Source organism: Podarcis liolepis (genome assembly GCF_965112155.1).
Source record: "Podarcis liolepis genome assembly, chromosome: 10".
Lineage (NCBI taxonomy): Eukaryota > Metazoa > Chordata > Lepidosauria > Squamata > Lacertidae > Podarcis > Podarcis liolepis.
Genome location: NC_139562.1, coordinates 18,495,238 through 18,515,883, shown reverse-complemented (window position 1 = coordinate 18,515,883; position 20,646 = coordinate 18,495,238). Strand labels below are relative to the sequence as shown.

The following is a 20,646-nucleotide window of genomic DNA, read 5'->3' as shown; positions in this document are numbered from 1 at the left end:
GAAGTCATTGGTTCAAATCTCACCTCAGAAATGAATTTACTACGCAGTCTTTGGAAAGCCACCATATCTCAGCCTCACGTACTCATCCTACATCCGTAATATGGGAACAATACTGAGTCCTAAAGAATCACAACGGGATAGCACAACAGATGAACACAATAAAAATGTGGTTGTGGGGTCCAAAATAGTGCAAGTGAACAACTTCAGTGAAAGGATCCCAATGCACTTTGAGCAAAAGCTCTCCCCAGGGAAATATTTTAGTATTCCTACACAACTGGATAGTTGTTGTTTTTTAAAATGCACTCCGTTAAGCCTGAACTTTTTCAACAACAGTTTAAAACCATACAAAGCATGAATCGATTTGTTTATTTTTATCATAACATAAAGTGTCAAATAAAAAATGCCTTAAGGTACACAGAACTAGAAAAATCAACATGAGAAGTCTCTTCACTTGAAAATATAAATGTGATGGATATCACATTTGATGAACTGGTACCCCACATGACCTGCAAAGGGCAAAGGACTGGAGCAGAATGCATTCCTAACAGTGTCAGACTCAATAGCAGTTTGTCCAGACCAGCAAGAAAACCCATCTTGGAAGCTGTAAAAGAGGCCAGATAATATCAACTTGTCTGCTGGACTCCTGACCTATTGTCTAATGCAGAGAGTCTCCCTGCAATTCTCCCTTTGACTAGAGTGCAGTAGTGTTGTATAGGCCAAATATACCTGCCATCTCCTTATGGCACCAGTTCTCAATTCCTCCCTTATCAGAAAAGAATACATTTTGAACTGCTTGCTCTTCATTTTCCTTCACGGGTGTTAAGTGCAGCACATTTCACTTCTATTTCAAATTAGGACTCCCATATGACACCACACCTATGCATGTGTTTATTGAATCTGGTGGTACCTGCACACATGTTATATGGGCAAGAGTTGTTACATACTTAAATATCACAATCCCAAAATGATTGCCTACACCAGATGCCTCAAAACAAATTAAATCTATCTCTTGTGACAAGTTATGGATTGAATTAGATTGATTAGCAAGAGTGGAAATCTCTCTTTAGCTCAAGAAATCTGTGGTTAACTTCTGCTTGGAAGAAAAGGGATTTATAATCCTATAATGGTGTTTAAGTTCCCTTAACAGTGCCCTGGCTGCTTTCGTTAAAAAAATAAAAATAGCTCAAATGCCACAGGATTGCAGGCTCAGAAATGCAAAGTAGCACTTTAAATGAATGCAATACAGATAGGAGTGAGTGGGGTTTTCAACAGTATCTTGAGCACTGTGTGACCCAGTAAGGAATGCATGTTTACAATAGGGCAGTCTCCTGGCTGGGACAGACTACTAACCACATGCATAGTATCCGAATATAAAGTTAAGGCAACACCATCATTTAAAGCATGCTGCCCCTGAATGATTTACAATCCCAGACACAAAAACAAGCTTATTCACCCATCAGTCTGTGGAGCCATTTGCAATCTCAGATTAATTTCACTGGAAAGGTTGCATACTTATGGGGTAAACGGCATTCCTTTCCTTTTAAGGAGATGTTATCTGGGAGTTATTTTTTAATTGCTGAAAAATGTTAGAAGACTAGTTTTCAGGGCTGGCACTGAAGCAACCACTTTATCACATTGCATATAGATGAAAGAATCTAGAAACGCACTGCAAAATATGCATCAATCTTGCATTGCATAAGACTCGTGTGTATCACCGTTTTGTAACTCTATTAGCCTGGTTCTCATTAAAAAAAATATGTAATTCACTCATTTGATGAAAATTTCTCTCTGGGTGAAGTCCATAAAGTCCAAGAACCCCTTTAGAAAGACATATTCCTCCAAAACAAGGGTACATTATCAGAGACAGTGGTGGTGATGTATGAAAACCAGAGACCTCTATGACTCAGGGAGGTGATGAACTGACAGGCAGATGGAGCCCATTATCCTCACTTCTCAGTCCAAGTTTTCCCTGTAAAACTAACAGAGGAGAAGGATTTTAAGCAAGCACAAGGCACAGACTGCAAGAAAAAGACTGGGAAGAACTGAAAAAAACAAGGAGCGACACACAAGATATCGCTCAGATTGTAAAGTAGTTTCCTTCGGTCTGCCTTTGGGAGTTTTAACAAAATTGTACAATTTTTGCAAATTTTCCAGCTACTAGGTTTGAATACTTCTAATGAAATTGTCACTGTCACGCAAAGAGTTCACTTTTGCCATCTATCCGTTTGGACTGTGAAACTTCATTTTGAAGAACAGGATGTTTCAGACCATTGTTCGGCAAGCTACTACAGCTTATCGTCCACTTCCTACGCACCACCCAGGGGAGCCTGGAGTGAAGTATACTGGCAAGATGGTCCATGAAACCCAACTCAATTGCTTCTACATCACACCTGGAGGTAAGGACCCACAGCAACATGATATACAAAACTCAATGAAAAGATAACTGTACTTTATGATATCTGAAAAAATAGAGTGAATATTTTGCTATCTGCAGGTGAAATATTCTAAAATTCTATTTCTGAATTTATAAGAAAGGTCTTTAGAACTGAGAATTCCCAGAGTACTTACAGAGACAGACAGTTTCAGAAATAAATATGCCTAAATAATTTGGCAGAGAACTGATGTCTAACTTCTTAAAACTGTGATAACAAGACTGGTTTCCAAATGCTCACTGTGTCAGAGATTTTTGTTTTCTAATTTCTCATTTTTCAAAATTACTCAGTACATGGTCACAAATAATTTTGATTACTTTTAAATGTTTGCACAAAATCAGAATACAGAACCTCTCATAATGGATATATAATAACAGTATGGAACAAGAACAGTAAGCCACTTCAAATGTCTCCTTTTTCAAATAAAACTGTCCAGTCTACTTGGAAAGGCCTATCTTATCTCAAAGAAATGTCCAATATGGCCACAGTTGGCCATATTTTCTCAACAAAATATGTCCAGACTAAACTGTACTGTCTATGTTTTGAAATCCAGAAAGGGAACCTCTGGCACTGTACAGTGTACTGCATTAGTCTTTTTCTGAATTCGGAACCATCCATAATTGCAGAAAACTCAAAAAGTGCCTCTCATACCACCCCTCAGATTTTACCTCCAAGAGTGGAGAATCATTGCAAAATCAGCACCAGCCGTTGACAATCTGCATAGCATTGTTATCTTAAGCACTTCATTCCACCTCTTCTCACATGGCATAGTTTTGCTCTGATACAATACTGAATATTAATGAAGATGGATACTGTAATGAATTGGTATTTTTGGTGTATCAGAATGATCTATCAATGGTTCTCCAACAAGTGTTGGGAGCCTAGGTCAAAATGTGCTGAAAGATAAGACATCCAATGGAGAAGACTTGTACTAGAGTTCCAAGAAATCTATAGGCAATGAGTATAATGTGGATATTGTTTGCTTTGCATACAGTTCTACCTCAGAACAGGAAAGTGGTTCTATACCAGCAGCTTTAAATATGTGTTCTAGGGGAAAATAGGCTCCTCTGAAGATTATCAGGAGGTTCTTCAAGTGGCAAGCCACCCTATGAAATATGATATGTCATATGATGGTCTATACATAAAAATACATAGTACAGCTGGTGCATGACTTAAAACTGAAACAGGTCTTCCTTCTTTAAAAGCATACATTTATAAATCTATGTTTCTATACCAGGGGGGAAAGTTTGCTGTCAGACCAACATGTAGCAAAACTGTCGTTTTTAGACCTGCATAATAGAAAAGGCTGAGCACACTGTTATAACAGTTTGATGTCACGTTATTCAATTTGCCCTGCAATGTCATCTCAGCTTATTTCTGCCCATAAGACCCATAATGTAATATTTACTGAATATGTAAGCCACTAATCTAGAAGACCTTTTGGAACTTTTCTGTGATAGTCTACTGTAAAAATAGAGTTCTGTGATAGTCTACTGTAAAAATATAGAATTGTTTGCACAACACAGTTGAAGTAAAGTTCCTGTTCAGGGAAATTATATACTAGTAACCCACACTATAATACTTCTCTTTACAGCATGAAAGTATTTTACTTCCCAGGAGCAAAAGTTCTGTCCCTTGCCATTACTAACAGATCTCTGTTTCATTTGATACCTACAGATACACATGTATAATGAAACCAAACTGACTTCAAATACTGCCTAAGCGAAGGGTTAGGGTTTCATTTAGTTGTTTAGTCTTCCTACTTGACTTTCAAAGTTCTGTTATTGCTAGAATTATGCTTGAATATATCAAGTGCTCATTTTTATATTACACAGAATAGTTTAACCAGGGCTAAAATGTATACAAAAATATGTTATTCAAAATAATATACAACAGAAAAAATGTTATTTGAAGAATATAAGTACTAGCCAATTTAATGGAAGGGCATAAAGAGGTAATTTTCTTACAGTAAGCACTAATTTTGCTTCTAGGCTATAGTTAGCTAGTCCAAGCAAATAACTATTATTGAATCTACGCCTGATTACAGCTGAGGTTATGAAGTGTATTTACCCCTAGAATAGAACTACTTTTGAATTGGAGGGGTAGGGAGGGGAAAGCATCCAGTTTAAGAAAAATAGCAAACAATTATTTTAAGTATTTAAAAGCAAAGTTGTGTTTGGACCATCATATTGTGGCTTATTAAGGCAAGATATGAACAAGCCTTTTGCCCATGCAAACAGCCTCTTCGCTCCTTCATAGTGCCAACCATCTACCCAGAAAGTCTGCAATTAACCACAATTTCTTGTTCCATCTATACTGGGAAACTATGGTTGCCAGCTTTGGAGTAAGTCAGCATCCTCAACCGTAGATCCCAGCATGTTCCAAAGCTGGAAATTTAGAGATCAGACACAGCTGGCAGCCACAGTTTAGAGCAGGGGTAGTCAACCTTTTTATACCTACCGCCCACTAATGCATCTTTCTTGATGGTAAAATTTCCTTACCGCCCACCAGTGCTCAATAGAAGGAGGATTCAGCTTGTGCCGTAGAACCCCCTACCGCCCACCCAGAATCCTGAAACGCCCACTAGTGGGCAGTAGGGACCAGGATGACAACCCATGGTTTAGACAAAAATGAACACTGTAGTTAATTAGATACTTCCTGGCTCATGCCACGAAGGGAGGAGCAAAGGAGCTGAGATAATATATTCCGAACTGGGCCATTATGTGAGGATGAACTAGAATAGTCAGCATATTTTAGCAAGTATCCAATGGGTATGGAGATGTGAACAGGTTCAATTATCAATCACATTTTCACCCAGGGAATTTTGAGCTAAAATCAAGCACTTTCAAGTCCCGTTGATCTCGGGGGGGGGGGGGGGGAGTTCAATGCATGGCTAGTTTTGTCCTACTGAAATCAAATGGGACTTTAAAAAGTAGTTCAGCTCAGATGGATCATACTTTTACTTCAAAACATTTTGTTTCCTAATTTTTTATAACGAGACTTGCTATAACAACTATTCATAGTCCACTCTAACGAGATCTAGAGAAGACTGAAGATTTGAGAGGAACAGATGACATGGTAGACAAAAACCACTGCTGATGTTGGCTGGTTAAGGGTGTCATAATGTCCAGGGTTCCTACCCAGATGGCAAGCAAGAGGAACAGAAATGAATGCTTTTTACAGAACAAGGAGGGGAAGGAATTTTCTACTTCTTGTTCTTCTACAACTGTAGCAGTTATTTTGTTCTCAGCCTTGATCTTGCATGCTCCAGGAAAAGACACCAAGATTATCCATGGCAACAGCACATGTGCACACTTAGTCAGAACAACCGTAATGCCAAGATATGCAGATAAGAGCTGAATTTGAACCAAGTCTCACATGCCTTAGCCCAGCCTTGCATTTAAGAATCAGTTTGGTAGCCATCGGCAACCAGGAATTCCATACAAGGAAGTGAGCAGACTGGGAAAGGAGGGATGGAGCCCTCTGTCCTTCTTATGTGTTTAATGTGAAACGAAACAGGCAGCTGAAAGAGCGCAGCAGAAATGTGTCTCTCTCTTCTGCCTTTGTTAGCCCCCAGCACACTTGTAAAAATGTAACTTTTGTAGTAACTTTTGAAGGCTTGTTTTACAAAGCTGGCAAACATTACTCCTCTTTCCTTCCCAATCGCTCTCAACTATTGGTGTTAATACCTTATAAATTCACTTGTGATGGAGGCATTATGGCCCCTGGTTTTCAGGCAAAGCCCAGCATTGCATAAAAAGGGGTGAGGGAGGAAACACCGTAAACAGCTGCACTCTCTGGAATCTGGGATAACACTAGCATGGGGAGGAGGCGCAAAACAAGCTCTTCTGATGTGGCCCAGGGATTCTCACATTAGTTCAGCATCATAGGAAGGAACAGTGCTGCAATAGCCACTGGCATGGTGTAAGGAGGAGACGAAGGTTAAGCAATGGTTCAGAATGCATTGCAGGCATCCCTAAAGACAAAGAGAGGCACAAACTTCTCTCTTTTTCCTTTTGCTATTTAAATATGGGATGGCTGGGACAGGAAGCAGTGCAGAAAGTTAAGAGTCTTTGTGTTGTGATACTAATAGTTGGCATGGGGTGGTGTCAAGAGCACTCTGTATTATTCTAGTTTGGGAACACTAGCTTTCTGTTTCTTTATTTTTTATTTCTCATGGTAAGTCAGGTTTCTACCCACTAAGACTGCAAGATAGAGAATTGGTGACAGTATTCCTTTAATCCTCTAGCTTTGGAGGAGGATTTTCTCTGGCCCTCCTGCGATGCAGTGTTGCTGTCTTATATTATTTTGCTCATTAATTGACCTAAGGCATCTTACTTTATTTTGCTGAATAGTTTGCTGTTTAAATATGCTGTCATCTACTACTACTACTACTACTACAACCAAACAAACAGCCTTATATTTAAACACTACCCTTTGACACACACATCAAGCTATTGCAAGTGGGGCAGAGCTCCTCATCAGTTGAGGTCAGCATGGTTATGGTGACTGACTCAACCTCCAGTTGGTCACATCACCAATGCTTAAAGGGAGGAAGACGGGGAGGAGACAAGGTAGAAGCCAGTTCAGTGTGTTGCAAATTCACCAGCAGGAGTGCCAGATTTGTCTCCAACAATGGACCTTTTCCCTCCCCCTCCACTTCCTGTAAGCAGCAGCAATGCAACTGACAGGTCGGATGAGAAGTGCCATTCCACCATGCTGTCTGCTACTGCTCTCCGTCCTTCCTGTGCCAGCTGCAATAGGTTAATAACTTATGGGCTTATTTATATGACTACCTTCGCTGTATGGTTTCAAATCCAGGCTGATCCCTGTTTATGATTAGTGCTTAATTCCTTTAACCATGATTAAGAGCAAGGGTAGCATTTCTGCCCAAGAGAGGAGAGGAGATTTGTGGAGGGCAAATCATGCATTCCCACAGGCATTCAACTATGGGAAAGAGGGAGCATAAAGATTGCATCTGCATTGGTCCCATGTCCAAAAGTGCTCCGATTCCCAAGTGTACAGAATCCCTGCTTTCTAAAGAGTTCTTGGGACACCACATTTCCTCAAGGCCAACATGAGAACTGGAAGAGAAAAATCAGTCCTTGATATCACTATATGATGTGGGTAACCCATATGTGTACAAACACAACAGAAAACAACCCAGCTTTTCTCATCCTCTTCAAGTGTTTGTTATGCCTATGAATCTAATTTGGTATTTAAAACCTAGAGAATGCTGTAATCTCTTAGGCAGATGGATTGTTTATTAATATGCATTTGTGAAAGCACAACAGAACTACAAGCTGTTCAGGGTTGCTAGATGCTAGTGTTACATAAAGAACTACTAACTACAAATTACATGCAAATGTTGTTTAAATGAGCCCTAATGCCACATTAAAAGGCCGGCAGGCCGGCAGGCAGGCATGGGACAGGGAAATTTAAGCGGGGGGGGGGGGGAGAGAGTATATACTTTTTCCACTCCCTGCTTCTTCTCTGCCCAAATGCCCCTGTCACTGCTTTTCCCACCATGGGGTTCTATACTAGCGCTTGTCTCATTATTTTGGCAAGCCTGCTCATGACTCATGCAGACTATTCTGTAGGTTGGGTTGCTGGATAAGACTGGTGTACTAACGAAATTTCATTGTCACGATAAAGGCTGGCTCAAGACATTTTCCTCCCTGGGGAGGAATAAATTGCACCCCATACACCCCGACAAGTCAGAGGGCCTAGTACCCAAGGCCAGCAAAGTTATTTTGGCACCCGAGGCAGAAAATCCCATTAGAACCTTTTCCTGGCAGTAAAAATACGTGGCTACTACTACTACTGATAATAATAATAATAGTAATTAGAATAACTAACAATTTGATACCCTTTTGTGACATCTAAAATCAGCAGCCTGAGGCATCCAGCCTCGTCAGTGTTAGAAGGCAGCCAAGGCAACACAGTCATCCTTCAGGACAAATGGGAACCTTTATCAGCTGAAGAGCAGAGTAAAAATCCTTCAGACAAATACCTATAAACTGAGACCACTAGAAAGCATCACTGATTAAGTCCTTGCTGCTATAAACATGAGCTTATCACATATCTCAATGGGAGTTATTGAGCCCACCTGTATGAACATACCCATTTCTTGCTTGTGCTAGAGAACCCAGGAACTTGCTATACAACAGGGATGGAGAACTGGATCTGGCTACGGGCCGTATCCTTATATACCCTATCTCTCACAGCAGTCACCTGACATCACAATGACATCAAATGATGGAGCGCTTTGAAGTCCTAGCAAAAGTCAGGACATCAAAGCACCATCCTGGGTGCTTGCAAATAACCCTCTGCAGTGCTTTGAAGTGCCACTGATCGACTCTTTGCAAGTCTCTTCAAGGAATAGCTGGATATGGAGTTTCCCTTGGAGAACTCGCTAGTGCAGCCAATCCAGGATTTTCAGCTGCTTTCTTGAAAAGTAAGAAACTTTAAAACTACTTTTTCAAGTTTTGAAAATTTCCACAGAGATTTTCAAGAAGCAGCTTGGAAGAAGCATACTTCAACCCCAAGAATGAGTTTAGTTAATGCACGAAAGTGTTACTCACATCTGGCATTTCTGTAAAGCAGAAAAGGGTCCTGCAACTGGAAATCCAGATCTTTAGTTATGGGTTCTGTCCGATTTTCCATACTCAGCCTATTCATAATAGTGAATCCATACTTCGGTGAAGCTGATCTGAAAAATGATCAGAAATAAAGCCCTCCACAGTCAATGAAAAATAACTGAATGAAATTATATTTTAAAACACTTTGTTCTACAGGTATGGCTATATTTTTTACTAAAGTATCTGAAAGCCTAAGAAAAGACTTGGCTTGGGGGGGGCAGCATTTTTATTTTTTTACCAACTTCAGTACAGGTCAGACACCTCTTCCTCTTAGAACGGCACCCTCTCGCTGTTATAATCAATATCCTCCTTTACTACTTTAGAAAATTACATATCTTATTTTAATTTACTGCTTCTGCAGTTTACCTGCAGTTACAGGTAACAGTTTGTGAGGGCTAAGCAACAGTGCTCCCAACAAGAGCTCAGCTAGTTAAAAACTAATATATGAAAGAACAGTTTTTAAAAATATCTGAATCTCTTGTGCATACAAAGCACTGTGCCCAAACGTCCACTTTAACCATCAGAGGCCTGCTCCACTTTAACAGTGTCGTATTAGTTGGACTCTTTACATTATAACTTCCTTTTTATGATGAAGCAAGAATGGGCACACTAAGGAAATTCACTACACAGAGGGCCTTCATTCCCATTTTTAACCTTTGCCTTTTTTAACCTTTTCAACACACGGTTATTAAAATGGGTACATGTAGAATGTTCCAATTTTGAACTGTGTTTGATACCAGTGAAAAGACACTGGCTTAATGTGTGGGAGACATTCCAAGTTTGGTAGTCCTCTAAGGATGTCTCTGTACCCTGAAGCCACAAGGAATGTGCATTACAGGAAGGGAGGTGACAGAAAATGAAACAAAGGGTGGAAGTGATAGAAAGCAGCAAACACGATGATAATCAGAGAATTATAAGATTCGTTTGTTCAGTTCATTTTACTTTTATTCCTAACAGAAGGCTTACTTTCAACATTTTAAAAAACACACTTATTTCTCCCCTAACTTGCAGCACCAGCAGGTTATAAATAAAACTGTCTTTATAAAATGGTTTCCAGAAATAGATGCAGAAAAATACTCTCTTATCTCTGTTCCTCATTTTACTTTTTGACAGTCTGAAGTGGTTTTTAACAGTCTGAATTGTGGAATGTATGAATCTGAACTGGAAAATATTCGGTTCAAATCTCTGGAATCAACTTGCCAGGTATTACTCTGTAGGCAAGCCCTGTTTTCTTGGTCTCAACAGCCTTTAGGCTATACAAGAATAACAACACAATAAAGTCTGTTCGACTTCCAAAATGTTCGGAAACCAAAGCGTGGCTTCTGATTGGCTGCAGGAAGCTCCTGCAGCCAATCGGAAGCTGTGGAAGCCCCATTGGCCGTTCGGCTTCCAAAAATAGTTCGCAAATCAGAACAGTCACTTCTGGGTTTGCGGAATTCGGGAGCCAAAACTTTCAAGAACTAAGCTGTTCAAAAACCAAGGTACAACTGTACTGACCTTCCTTACAGGGTTTTTAGCACTTTCAAAACCCTAAACAATTACAATTTATTACTACTAGTAGTAGCAAGCTTGTGTATTATAAGCAGTGTAAAATAAGCATTGTTCTTATTTTTATTATTATTTAGTTCATTTTTTAAAAAAATATAGGAAATATATAAAAAAGTTATAAATATTATTTGTAAGGAAGATCTAGTAAGTTTAAAAGAGGGTGCGGTATCATAAAACTTTGACATCGGAAATATTTGCCTGATACTTTGTTTAGTCTGCACAGAAACCTCCTCCTTACACCTTGTTATAAGTTTTTCACTGCCTTATTATCTTAGGAGAAAGGTATGGGGAGTCACTCTCTTCATCAAGGTTCATCAATCTGCAGTATTTAAAAAATAATAATAATTCTACACTTATCATGTTAACATCAGACCAAGTATCTTTAATTTCCAATTTATGTTTTCAACCTTCATAAGTGATGAAGAGTTTCATGCAATTCAAAAACTTGTACCTCTTGATCCAGTCAACGATATCACTTTTCTGTGCTTCTTTTTTGTAGTATGAGAATGGTGTGAATTTAAAACACTGATATTAAAATTAATAAAATTCCCACCTTGTGTAAACAAACAGTGTTCCTTCCACATCAGTCTTTTCCTAAAATCAATTAAAAATGCATAATTTTAAAGACAGAATAAAAGCCACCTAAGTAAATTAGTGCAAAGCATAAGCAGACAAACGACAAAATTGGGGGCTGTTTCAAATGTTACAGGTGATGAAATGTGATTTTAAAGCACCAATTGAACACTGGCTTTCTGGTATATACATGTCTTTTAAATCACTGTACAGTGGTACCCCGCAAGACGAACGCCTCGGAAGACGAAAAACTCGCTAGACGAAGGAGTTTTTCGTTTTCTTAGCCGCTTCGCAAGACGCATTTCCCTATGGGCTTGCTTCACAAAACGAAGCTTGCCCCGCAAGCTCTGGGGATAGCGGGAAAGCGCAGCGCGTCTTCCCCGCTGTCCCCGGACCTCTTTTGAAGCAAGGGGTGGCGGGGAGAAGATCGCTTCTCCCCGTTGCCAGCCCCGCAATCTCCCCGGACCCCTTTTGAACCAAGGGGCGGGATGGGGAGAAGTGATCTTCTCCCCTCCGCCCCTTGCTTCAAAAGAGGGGACAGAGGGGAAGGCACGCGTGCGCCTTCCCCTCTGTCCCCGGAGATTGCGGGGCAGGCGACACTTCCCCTCTGTCCCCGGACGGTCTCCATAGGAACGCATTGATTGATTTTCAATGCATTCCTATGGGAAACCGTGCTTCGCAAGACGAAAAACTCGCAAGAAGAAAAAACCTGCGGAACGAATTAATTTCGTCTTGCGAGGCACCACTGTATGCATTTTTCTAAGCACACATTTACAGTATTTCTCTCCCTCCCCCCCCCCCCGTTTTAACATGTGCTCTGTATATATGCACTAGAAACATAACATATGAAACAGGCCTTTTCAATGAAGAATTAGGCCCAGATGCCAGCTCGTTTGTCATAACACAGCTGCTTTCCCATTTTGGGGTAGAAAATTCCTCCTTTCCTAAACTAACAATCCTGTTTGCCAGGGTCATATTAGACACTTCATCCAAATTGCCCTACTGTGGCTGAAGCAAGAGCAGACACTGAATTTTTGTTGAGTGGAAAATAAAGCAAGATTATCTCTGTATTTTTGGAGAATGTGAAACTCCATTTTCATGCAATCTAGGCTCTAAACATATACTGTACCATGGCTACAGCAGGGCTGGCATCAGGAGTCTGCATGGCTAGTAAACTGCTGAGGGCTCACGCTTCCATAAGGTCTCACTGCCAACACGTAATATGCTACTGTCCAGTATATTGCCCAGGCATCATTCTGGCCAACCTCCTTTAAAAAAAGAAATCTCTGAAGTTCCAGGACAACCAGAGCTATGTTTGTGTGCCTTCACTAAAATAAGCAGCCAGTCCACAGTGCATGAAGAGACGTCTGGCAACAGGCCCATGCAAGGCTTGTCTGAGGCCCAGGGAAGGAGCCTTTTTCATACGATGTGCCACTGAGGCAGGGGCACCAAATCTGATCTGACACTACACACTAGTATGCAGTAACGCAGGTCCACAGGCATGGGTGCTTCACCCATGGTCGTTTCACCCATTAAGTCCCCGGTCGGCTGGGAGGCACATTCTTGGCAAGACAGTGTAAGTCCAGCAGGCCTCCAAAGCTCAGGACAAATGTACCCAGCTACCCCCTGCCCTCTGCACTGGCCTGTCTGGCACCACTACAAGCTGCTTTTGTTGGGCATGCTGGCCAGGGAGCTGCACCTGGGTCTAGTCTTTGCTGTGCTAAACTGGGCGATCATAGCCAGTCAGTTTGAGGAGACAAAGGAGGCAGCTACTGCAGCTTTGCACACCCTTTGATGGGCACAGTGGCCCAAGGAGCTGTTGCTTCAAGGAGCTGCTTGTCTCAGTCCAGTACCTACTAGCACCAAACCAAGCAGCCAGCCCAGGGGAGAAGCAGCAGCAGCATTGCACACTGCATTTTGAGCATGCTGGCCCAAGTAGCTGTTTCTCTTAGATCTGGTCAAACACTAATTAAAAGTAGATAAACAATGCAATCCTGTCAATGTACTGTATACCCATAAGTAAGCCCCACTGTGTTCACTGGGGTACAGTCCCAGCTAGGCACAAGCCTGTACAGTGGTACCTTAGGTTAAATACTTAATTTGTTCCGGAGGTCCGTTCTTAACCTGAAACTGTTCTTAACCTGAAGCACCACTTTAGCTAATGGGGCCTCCAGCTGCTGCTGCTGCGCCGCCAGAGCACGATTTCTGTTCTCATCCTGAAGCAAAGTTCTTAACCTGAAGCACGATTTCTGGGTTAGCGGAGTCTGTAACCTGAAGCGTATGTAACGGGAAGAGTATGTAACCTGAGGTACCACTGTACTCAGAAGTAGGCCACATTAATTTCAACGGAAATTAATCCCAAGTGAGTATAGGACACCAGGACTGCAGCCTTAGTTTCTCCCCAAGCATCTCCAATATTACTGTCCTCTCCAGGTAAACTCATTATGAGGTTAGTCCCATAAATGCAAGCAAGCTCGGTATCGACCTGCTGTAGATGCATAGCTGTCAACTTTCCCCTTTTCTTGCGAGGAATCCTATTCGGAATAAGGGAATTTCCCTTAAAAAAAGTTGGCAGCTATGTCTAGATGTCATGGTTTACTCGCCCACCCTCCCCTTCCGCCCTGTTTGCCCGGGCTGCAGTCACGCATCAAGCCGCTTAAAGCGCATGAGCGGAAGAACAAGTTAAAAAGCCAGGGAAAGTGTCTCCCAGCAAGTTTCAACTGCGCAGACGCTTTAACAACGATTTCGCCAGCCCCGCCGCCCCTGCACTACAGAATTTACGGCGCGAGGATGACGTTGGTTGATTTAAAGTGGCAGGTGCTTTATTCCATCTCTGCCCCATTTCACCACCACCCACCACCCCGCGATGACACTCGGTTCCTCACCCACTCATTGGCTCGGTGCCCGAAAGTGTAGAGCGCCACCTGGCTGGCCACGTCTACGATGCTGCAGATGTAGGGGTCGTGCCGCTGCAGTGCCGCCAGGCTGATGTCCAGCCCCTTGCCCAGTAAGGCGGCCCCGGCCACCGCCGCAGCCATCTTGCCTCCGTGAAAACAACACTTAGAGCGCGGGACAGACACGACTAGCCGAGAGCCGAGAAGAAGAGAGAGATGGAACGCGCCGGCCTGTTCCCTCAGCGCCACGACCGGGGAAAACCCAGTCCTGGTGATCGAGCACCGAGTCCGGAGAGCGCTAGATTGTTGCCACTGGCAACAGGTCATCTCAAAGACCCTCGGCCTGTGGTTTGTCCCTTACGAGACCCACGTTAAACATAAAGGGAAAACGCGAAGAGCAAAGATGCTGCCTGTAAAAAGCTAAAATAAAACCCAAACTCAACAACGTTTTTTTCTTTGTTTTTTTTTTCAATCTAGGAAGTTGTTTTCATACTTCTGTGTAAAACAAGAAATGAAACCACAAACCAATATTGTATCTCACATTATCTGCCAGTCAGTGCCAAATTAAATCATTTAGCAAAATAAGGAGAAACATAGTCACTATTGTTACTATTTTTATTCAAATAGTTTTAAAAATTACAAGGCAAATTCATAAAATGTTGAGGAATCCGGTTGCCACCTTTTTAAAAGAAGGACTTCCATGATGTTAGCAGGTGCATAACATGCACAAGTTCAAAGGGGAACATGCTTACTACTATGGGGGGGGACCCTTGTCATAAGTCTACCTCTCATACAGTGGCTAAAACCACAAGAAACACGACACACCCTTCAGATTAAGATACCTTCAGTATCGGATAATGAGATTTTGGGGAAAGATATATACTGGTGCCATATTTTAAAACTTTCTTGCTATGACATGGCTTTAACAATAATACAGAACATCCATAATCTAGAGTGAATATTTATTTTTAATAGCATTTTTAGATCTGAAAGTGTCAAAAGTTTTGACAATTACGTAAATTCAAATCTCTTAAATGACTCACCCTTCCAGGAGTGCGATCTCACTGTATTGTGTAGGCCACATCTCTTCCACAAAACAATTATTTTTAATATTAAGCAGCATCAGCTTCAATAGCAAAGGTGAGTTTTCTTTAATTGCCAAGCCACAACATCAAGGTTGTGGAAAGGGGGTGGCTCTAGACTGATTTGAAATATCATTTTTTTTAAGCTTAAGAATTTGAAAGGATTTATTTGCCTGCTTTGGGGAAAAAGTGGGGCGAAAGAGATGAAATCTTTCAGGTGTTATGGGCCCAATGTGTTTAAAATTTATATTCTTCCTCTGGGCTCTTAACAGCAAGACTACTGTATTCTCTAGTGTGTTCTGTAACAAAACAAAATGCGTCCCTTAAGAAGAAATATACTTTACAATGTACTGGATCAATAAAATATTTATTCTTTATACCTTTGAGATTTTGTCTCTCTCACACACACACACACACACTACCCTGTTATTGGTACCTGGTACCTTCCCTTATTTTTCTTATTTGCCTGCTTTTCCACTCATCCTGCTCATTGTGTGCTGAAGAGCAAACAGAGTAACTGGCAGAACAGTCAGATGACAGCTCAATCAATCATGTAGTTTATTTCAGTGGGTATTGTCTAAACTCTGATGCTGACATGTGACAAATTGGCACCATGATTCAATCCTGGGTTTCCATTTTGAATTCAAGACCCTTCCTTTTCCTCTCTTCTCTCATTACTTGAATTAAACATTTTATCAATAAGTTTCTGGCTAAATCAGTTTTTTTTAATTCAAACAAAATGCATATATTAGTTTATCTTTTATGTAAATATGCAACAGTACCCTCTAGTGGCATATACATTCAACCACTCTGACATAAAAAGAATTCTGTCTTATGCTTATGGCCCTAGCAGAATGAAACTTTCATACAGTTGTTAACCACACACTGCCTGCCACAGGTTAATTTAACCATTTGACAAAATTATGGCTGTACTGGGACAAAGGAATGATACACTATTGCAGTAATTTTGCAGTAATGTCTTGCAAGCCTGAACAGCTTGTGGCATGCCAAGCAATGAATGGTGGCTCATTTTTGTTGCCAGAAAATATGGTTGATAAACACTTTAAAAGCCACAACATGTGGCTTGATATGGTGGGTAAGATTCTTTTTGATGGGTCTGCATAACCTCTTTCCAGTTCATATATGTTACCATAATAGATTGTTAGAGGCAGTACTGATTAGTGTAAAATACCTCTTTCTACAGAGGATTCCCACAGACCTACCTTTCTCAATCTTGAGGTCTGGTCTCAAGGAAATGAGGCTACAATTTTGCTGCTGCTCAACAGGTCTGCATCTCGTCTGTCCCTAGTTTGGAGTTCTCATGAGAAGCACACATACATGCCACTTTGGGTTCCATGGTCGCAAAAAGGCAGGGTATAAATGTAACAAAATACATTTAAAAAATGTACTGTATTTTTAAGACAGAATCTAATTGTGCCACAGCTGTGCATGACCTCGGGTTCCTGAGTGGTAAGATTTCCTCCAAAACCCTCCTAGTCTTCCCTTGTAAAAACGATATAATATGTAAATATGAAGGCCACTATGCCCATTGCAAAAATAAAGCTGCATTACTCAAGTGTGCTGAAAAGGAAATGAAAAAGAAATACCATCAGAGCTGTTTCTGATGGCAAAGGGAATATATGCAGGCAAAAAGGTAATTGTTGCAATCTGCTCCCAATGCTGAATTCATTATGTTTCTTGACAAATTAAATATGATATCCAAGCAGTAAGGACATGACTGTGACATTTCACTTGAAAAGTATATTTCTCCTCAACACGGTTGATATAGCTGTGGTAAGAAAAATATATTAAAATAATTGCTTTGAGTCATCTTAGAGTTGGCAGCCTTCAAACCAAATTTTGTCCCCTATCTGTCCTGTTCCCAGTTGTCAAAATAGGGGTGTGGATGAGCAGTATCTATGACAATGGAACTTGACAGCCGGCTATTTCAGGGATGAGACAGGGCAGAGTGGTCCTTCAGTAAAAACACCAGGTGTGCTAGTCCCGGGGGGGGGAGGTTACAGAGAGGCGAGATCAGGGTCCTGGGTCGAGGGTCTGTAGTCTGTCCTCCAAGGGCGGAGCGGGGTCCAAAGCAAGGAGCCAGGCAAGAATGGGAACTCTGGAGGAACAGGTCTGGGTGCTGGCCGAAACAGCTCTTCAACGACGTTGCTCCCGCAACGTGGGACTGGGCTGACTGGCCTTTATCTTCTCTGAGGCCAGGGGCGGTCACGGCCCCCAGGAGACCCGCCTCTCCTGGCCTTAAGGTGAACACTCCTCCTGGGAGAAACCAGTTCCCTCCGCCTCTCTGCCCTGAGCCTCTGCAGCTCAGGAGAGGCTGGAGGGTTACTGGACCCAGGGGGAGACTCACCTTCCCCTGACAGGGCCAGGAGAGGCGCACCTGTAGGCACTGTGTCCTCAATCACCTCCGGAGCCAGAGTGGGTTCACCTGGTGCCTGCTCCTGAGGATCCAGCACAGGTGCAGGCGCTTCAGATCCAAGGCCCTGCCCCAGCTCAGCCGGCCCTGGAGGCGGGGACTCCTGTGCAGGCTGGGGTTCCTCCGGTTCAGCCTCTGAATTGGATTCCCAGGCCATCACACCAGGGTTCTTGAGCTACAGCTCTCAAAATGTAGGGGAAGCTTTCCTAAAGTGGAGTAGGCATCTGCTAGGGAAGATGCAAATAGCTTGCTACCTCTACACATCTTTCTGTCTGAGCAGTTTTTTTAAAGTGAGATGAAGTATCATCTTTTTTATTTCCTGGTCAGCAGAACTGGAATGGTCCTATGGCCACAAGTCAATTCCTAGATGAACTAACAGTTATGGAAACAGGTAAAGCAAGCAACCATTTTTTAAAACAGAAACTTGGATTGTGTATGACCTCTCCTTTGGAAACTCAGATGCTTTCAGTGTAGCCCCATTCCTTCCATCTATTGGACTGAGACCCTCAGTGTAGACTAAACCATAACATAAAAAGACTAAGAATCCATCTATTCTAGCATCCTGTTTCCACTAGTGGATAATACTAGATGCTTCTGGGAAGTCCACATCATCAGAACACAACAGCAGCTGGACAAACTGCCTTTTGTTTGACCTTGCATCTCAGCTCCAAACACTTGTGTATTTCCCAGCAATGCAACCTAGACTTGTCTCACAATGTAACATTTGGTTTCAAATGTTGTCCTGCTGCAGGAGTTGATAAATTATCAATTCAAAGCACCTATGTGCTGGTGCAGCAAGTCTTCATTGAGGAGACACCAGCTACCATCATTGTCCCTGCTCTCTTGATTTAGGAAGGCTTGTGTTGTGACAGCATGTGAGAACTCCCATCCTACAGATACTTTAACTGATTCATTAATCAGTCAAAACAGACAGTAAATCAACTAAAACAATCTTTAATCAATTGGCAGCCTTACTAAAAATATCAATAGGCTATCTTTTTTTAGCCTGACTTCCTTTTCAAGTTGACAATGGACACTTTGTTACATCTCGATGAGTGTTGGAACTGTGATTCATAATTATGTATTTGCTGTGAATACTGATATGGCATGTTGAAAATCCTGAGATTTTTTCACAGACGAAGAGTTTTAAGTTACTACCTTGTTAAGGGACCAGGCAAAAAAGATTGGACCACACCTGATCTATCTTAACAAAACAATACCCACAAACACACACAAACCAACAACCGAAACCTCCACACACAACCACAATATAAGGCAACAGCAGGCATCCTCTCAATAAGGTAATGAAAATAATCCATAAAAACTGGGTGATCTGCTGTAAACTCCTTTTGAGTTTTAATTGTGGGCCACTTGAATTTTGAAGGAGAGAGGAAAGAGTTCTGGAACACCCTGAGATTTACTTCACAAACTACTTTCTTGTGTTTTCTTTTAACCTGTAGACATAAATATTTTACATGTACACCTACAACATTCATGCACACACTGTAGAACCTCACTACCTGTACAAAAATGACAGGGGCTACAGAACTGGAAAATGGGAACTGGCATGGTGAACTATGAGAACTGCATTTTGAAATTTGAGAAATAATATTCTGGACAGACCTCATTCATCCAACCTGGCTACTGGTCCATCCTGGGCAACAGCAAGGGCTATACAAGTATTCTTGTTTAGATTGTCCAATATTGGTATTCCTGGCTCTGGTATGTTTCTGTGTGCCCCTCAGCCCTGACTCTGGCTCACCTTTGGCTTCTTTTTTATGGCTCAGCCTTGTAACACCATGGCAAATACATGTTTACTTTTGTACAGTGTGCGAAGTGGTACTGAGCACTATTCAGAGACATATTTACATTATAAAGATGGAGGTGGTACAGTTCAAAACTATTTTAGACAGTAAAGGTAAAGGGACCCCTGACCATTAGGTCCAGTTGTGATTAACTCTGGGGTTGACCTTTTATTTTTGAATGCTTTCCCACATTTTTTTAAAAAATCCTTATGTAATAAACCAGCACATCAGGGAAGGTTTAACTGATGCTCAACTTTATAACATATGGATCAACTTATTATATTATAAAATATGATCTTCAATAAATATAATCCAAACCTGAAGACTGGACTGATGCATTCCAGAACGTTCTGGTTCAAAATTGAACACGATCTCAGTTAGATTTGAAGGCTGCTCCATACATGACATTTTCTCCAAATGGATGGCTATATATGTTTATATTGCTCACATGTGCACGTACACACACACACACACACACACACACAGAGAGAGAGAGAGAGAGAGAGAGAGAGAGAGAGAGAGAGTATTCAATTTTGTAATGACTACCCATATTCAGAAACTTCTGCAGAAGTTTCTACCACTTCATGATTTTCTATGTGGGTAAGGTTTACACTACCCAGCTACTCCTGGGTAGGGGGGTGAGTGAATTAGATTCAGTGAACAGACAGTGAGAGAATTGAGTACTTGCAAAAATATTTTTTGGATTAAGAGTTGAGGATATTAACAGCCCCCAAATATCAGTGGGCAGCTGACAGAAAAGTCTAGGCTTAACCTATTTGTGTGAATTTGTTTTCCCTGGTGTGCTTTGAATGTTTGGCAGTCACTTCTCCTTCTCCACTGTCTGGTTTTTTGTCATTTTCAAGTGAGGCTGTTGCTGTGATATGTTTGCTGTCAAATGGAATTTACAGCCACATTATCCTGCCTGACAGCTATAGCAAGGAACAAGGATCTCCTAAGAAGAAACTTCCACCCAAAGGGCATAAAGCTTCTCATATTTCTTTTGGCTACTCTCTGGCAAGTTCCCAATTCTATTAGTTTCATTATCGCTGCAATTTAATCTTTCAAAAAAACAAGAACAAACTGAAATTGTAGAGAACCTAGTACTCTCTGAACTTCAAGAAAACCTATGCAGCTTTTAGACAACATAAGTGGGGACAACAGCTTGGCAGGTCTCATTGGCCCCTACAAATTCTTGCTAAAATTTCAGTTAATTTTAAATTGAATTGCTGACATTTGG

The 20,646-nt window shown here is 41.4% G+C and overlaps 1 protein-coding gene across 6 annotated transcripts in view; it reads right to left on the bottom strand.

Annotated features, from left to right (window-relative positions):
* The window catches only part of DCP1B (decapping mRNA 1B), a 37,122-nt gene extending 22,644 nt beyond the window's left edge, over positions 1–14,478 (bottom strand). The window contains exons 1-4 of one of the 6 annotated variants that reach the window (XM_083461783.1): positions 14,080–14,478; positions 12,324–12,462; positions 11,175–11,215; positions 9,017–9,144 (exon numbers count right to left, since the gene is read on the bottom strand). In XM_083461783.1, the coding sequence (XP_083317909.1) occupies positions 9,017–9,144; positions 11,175–11,215; positions 12,324–12,359 (205 nt within the window). In that variant the 5' untranslated portion in view covers positions 12,360–12,462; positions 14,080–14,478. Of the gene's footprint in view, positions 1–9,016; positions 9,145–11,174; positions 11,216–12,323; positions 12,463–13,679; positions 13,824–14,079 lie in introns of those variants that run through there. The other 5 variants (XM_083461784.1, XM_083461785.1, XM_083461782.1 and 2 more) reach the window with 5 other exon arrangements.
* Positions 14,479–20,646: the final 6,168 nt, after the last annotated feature.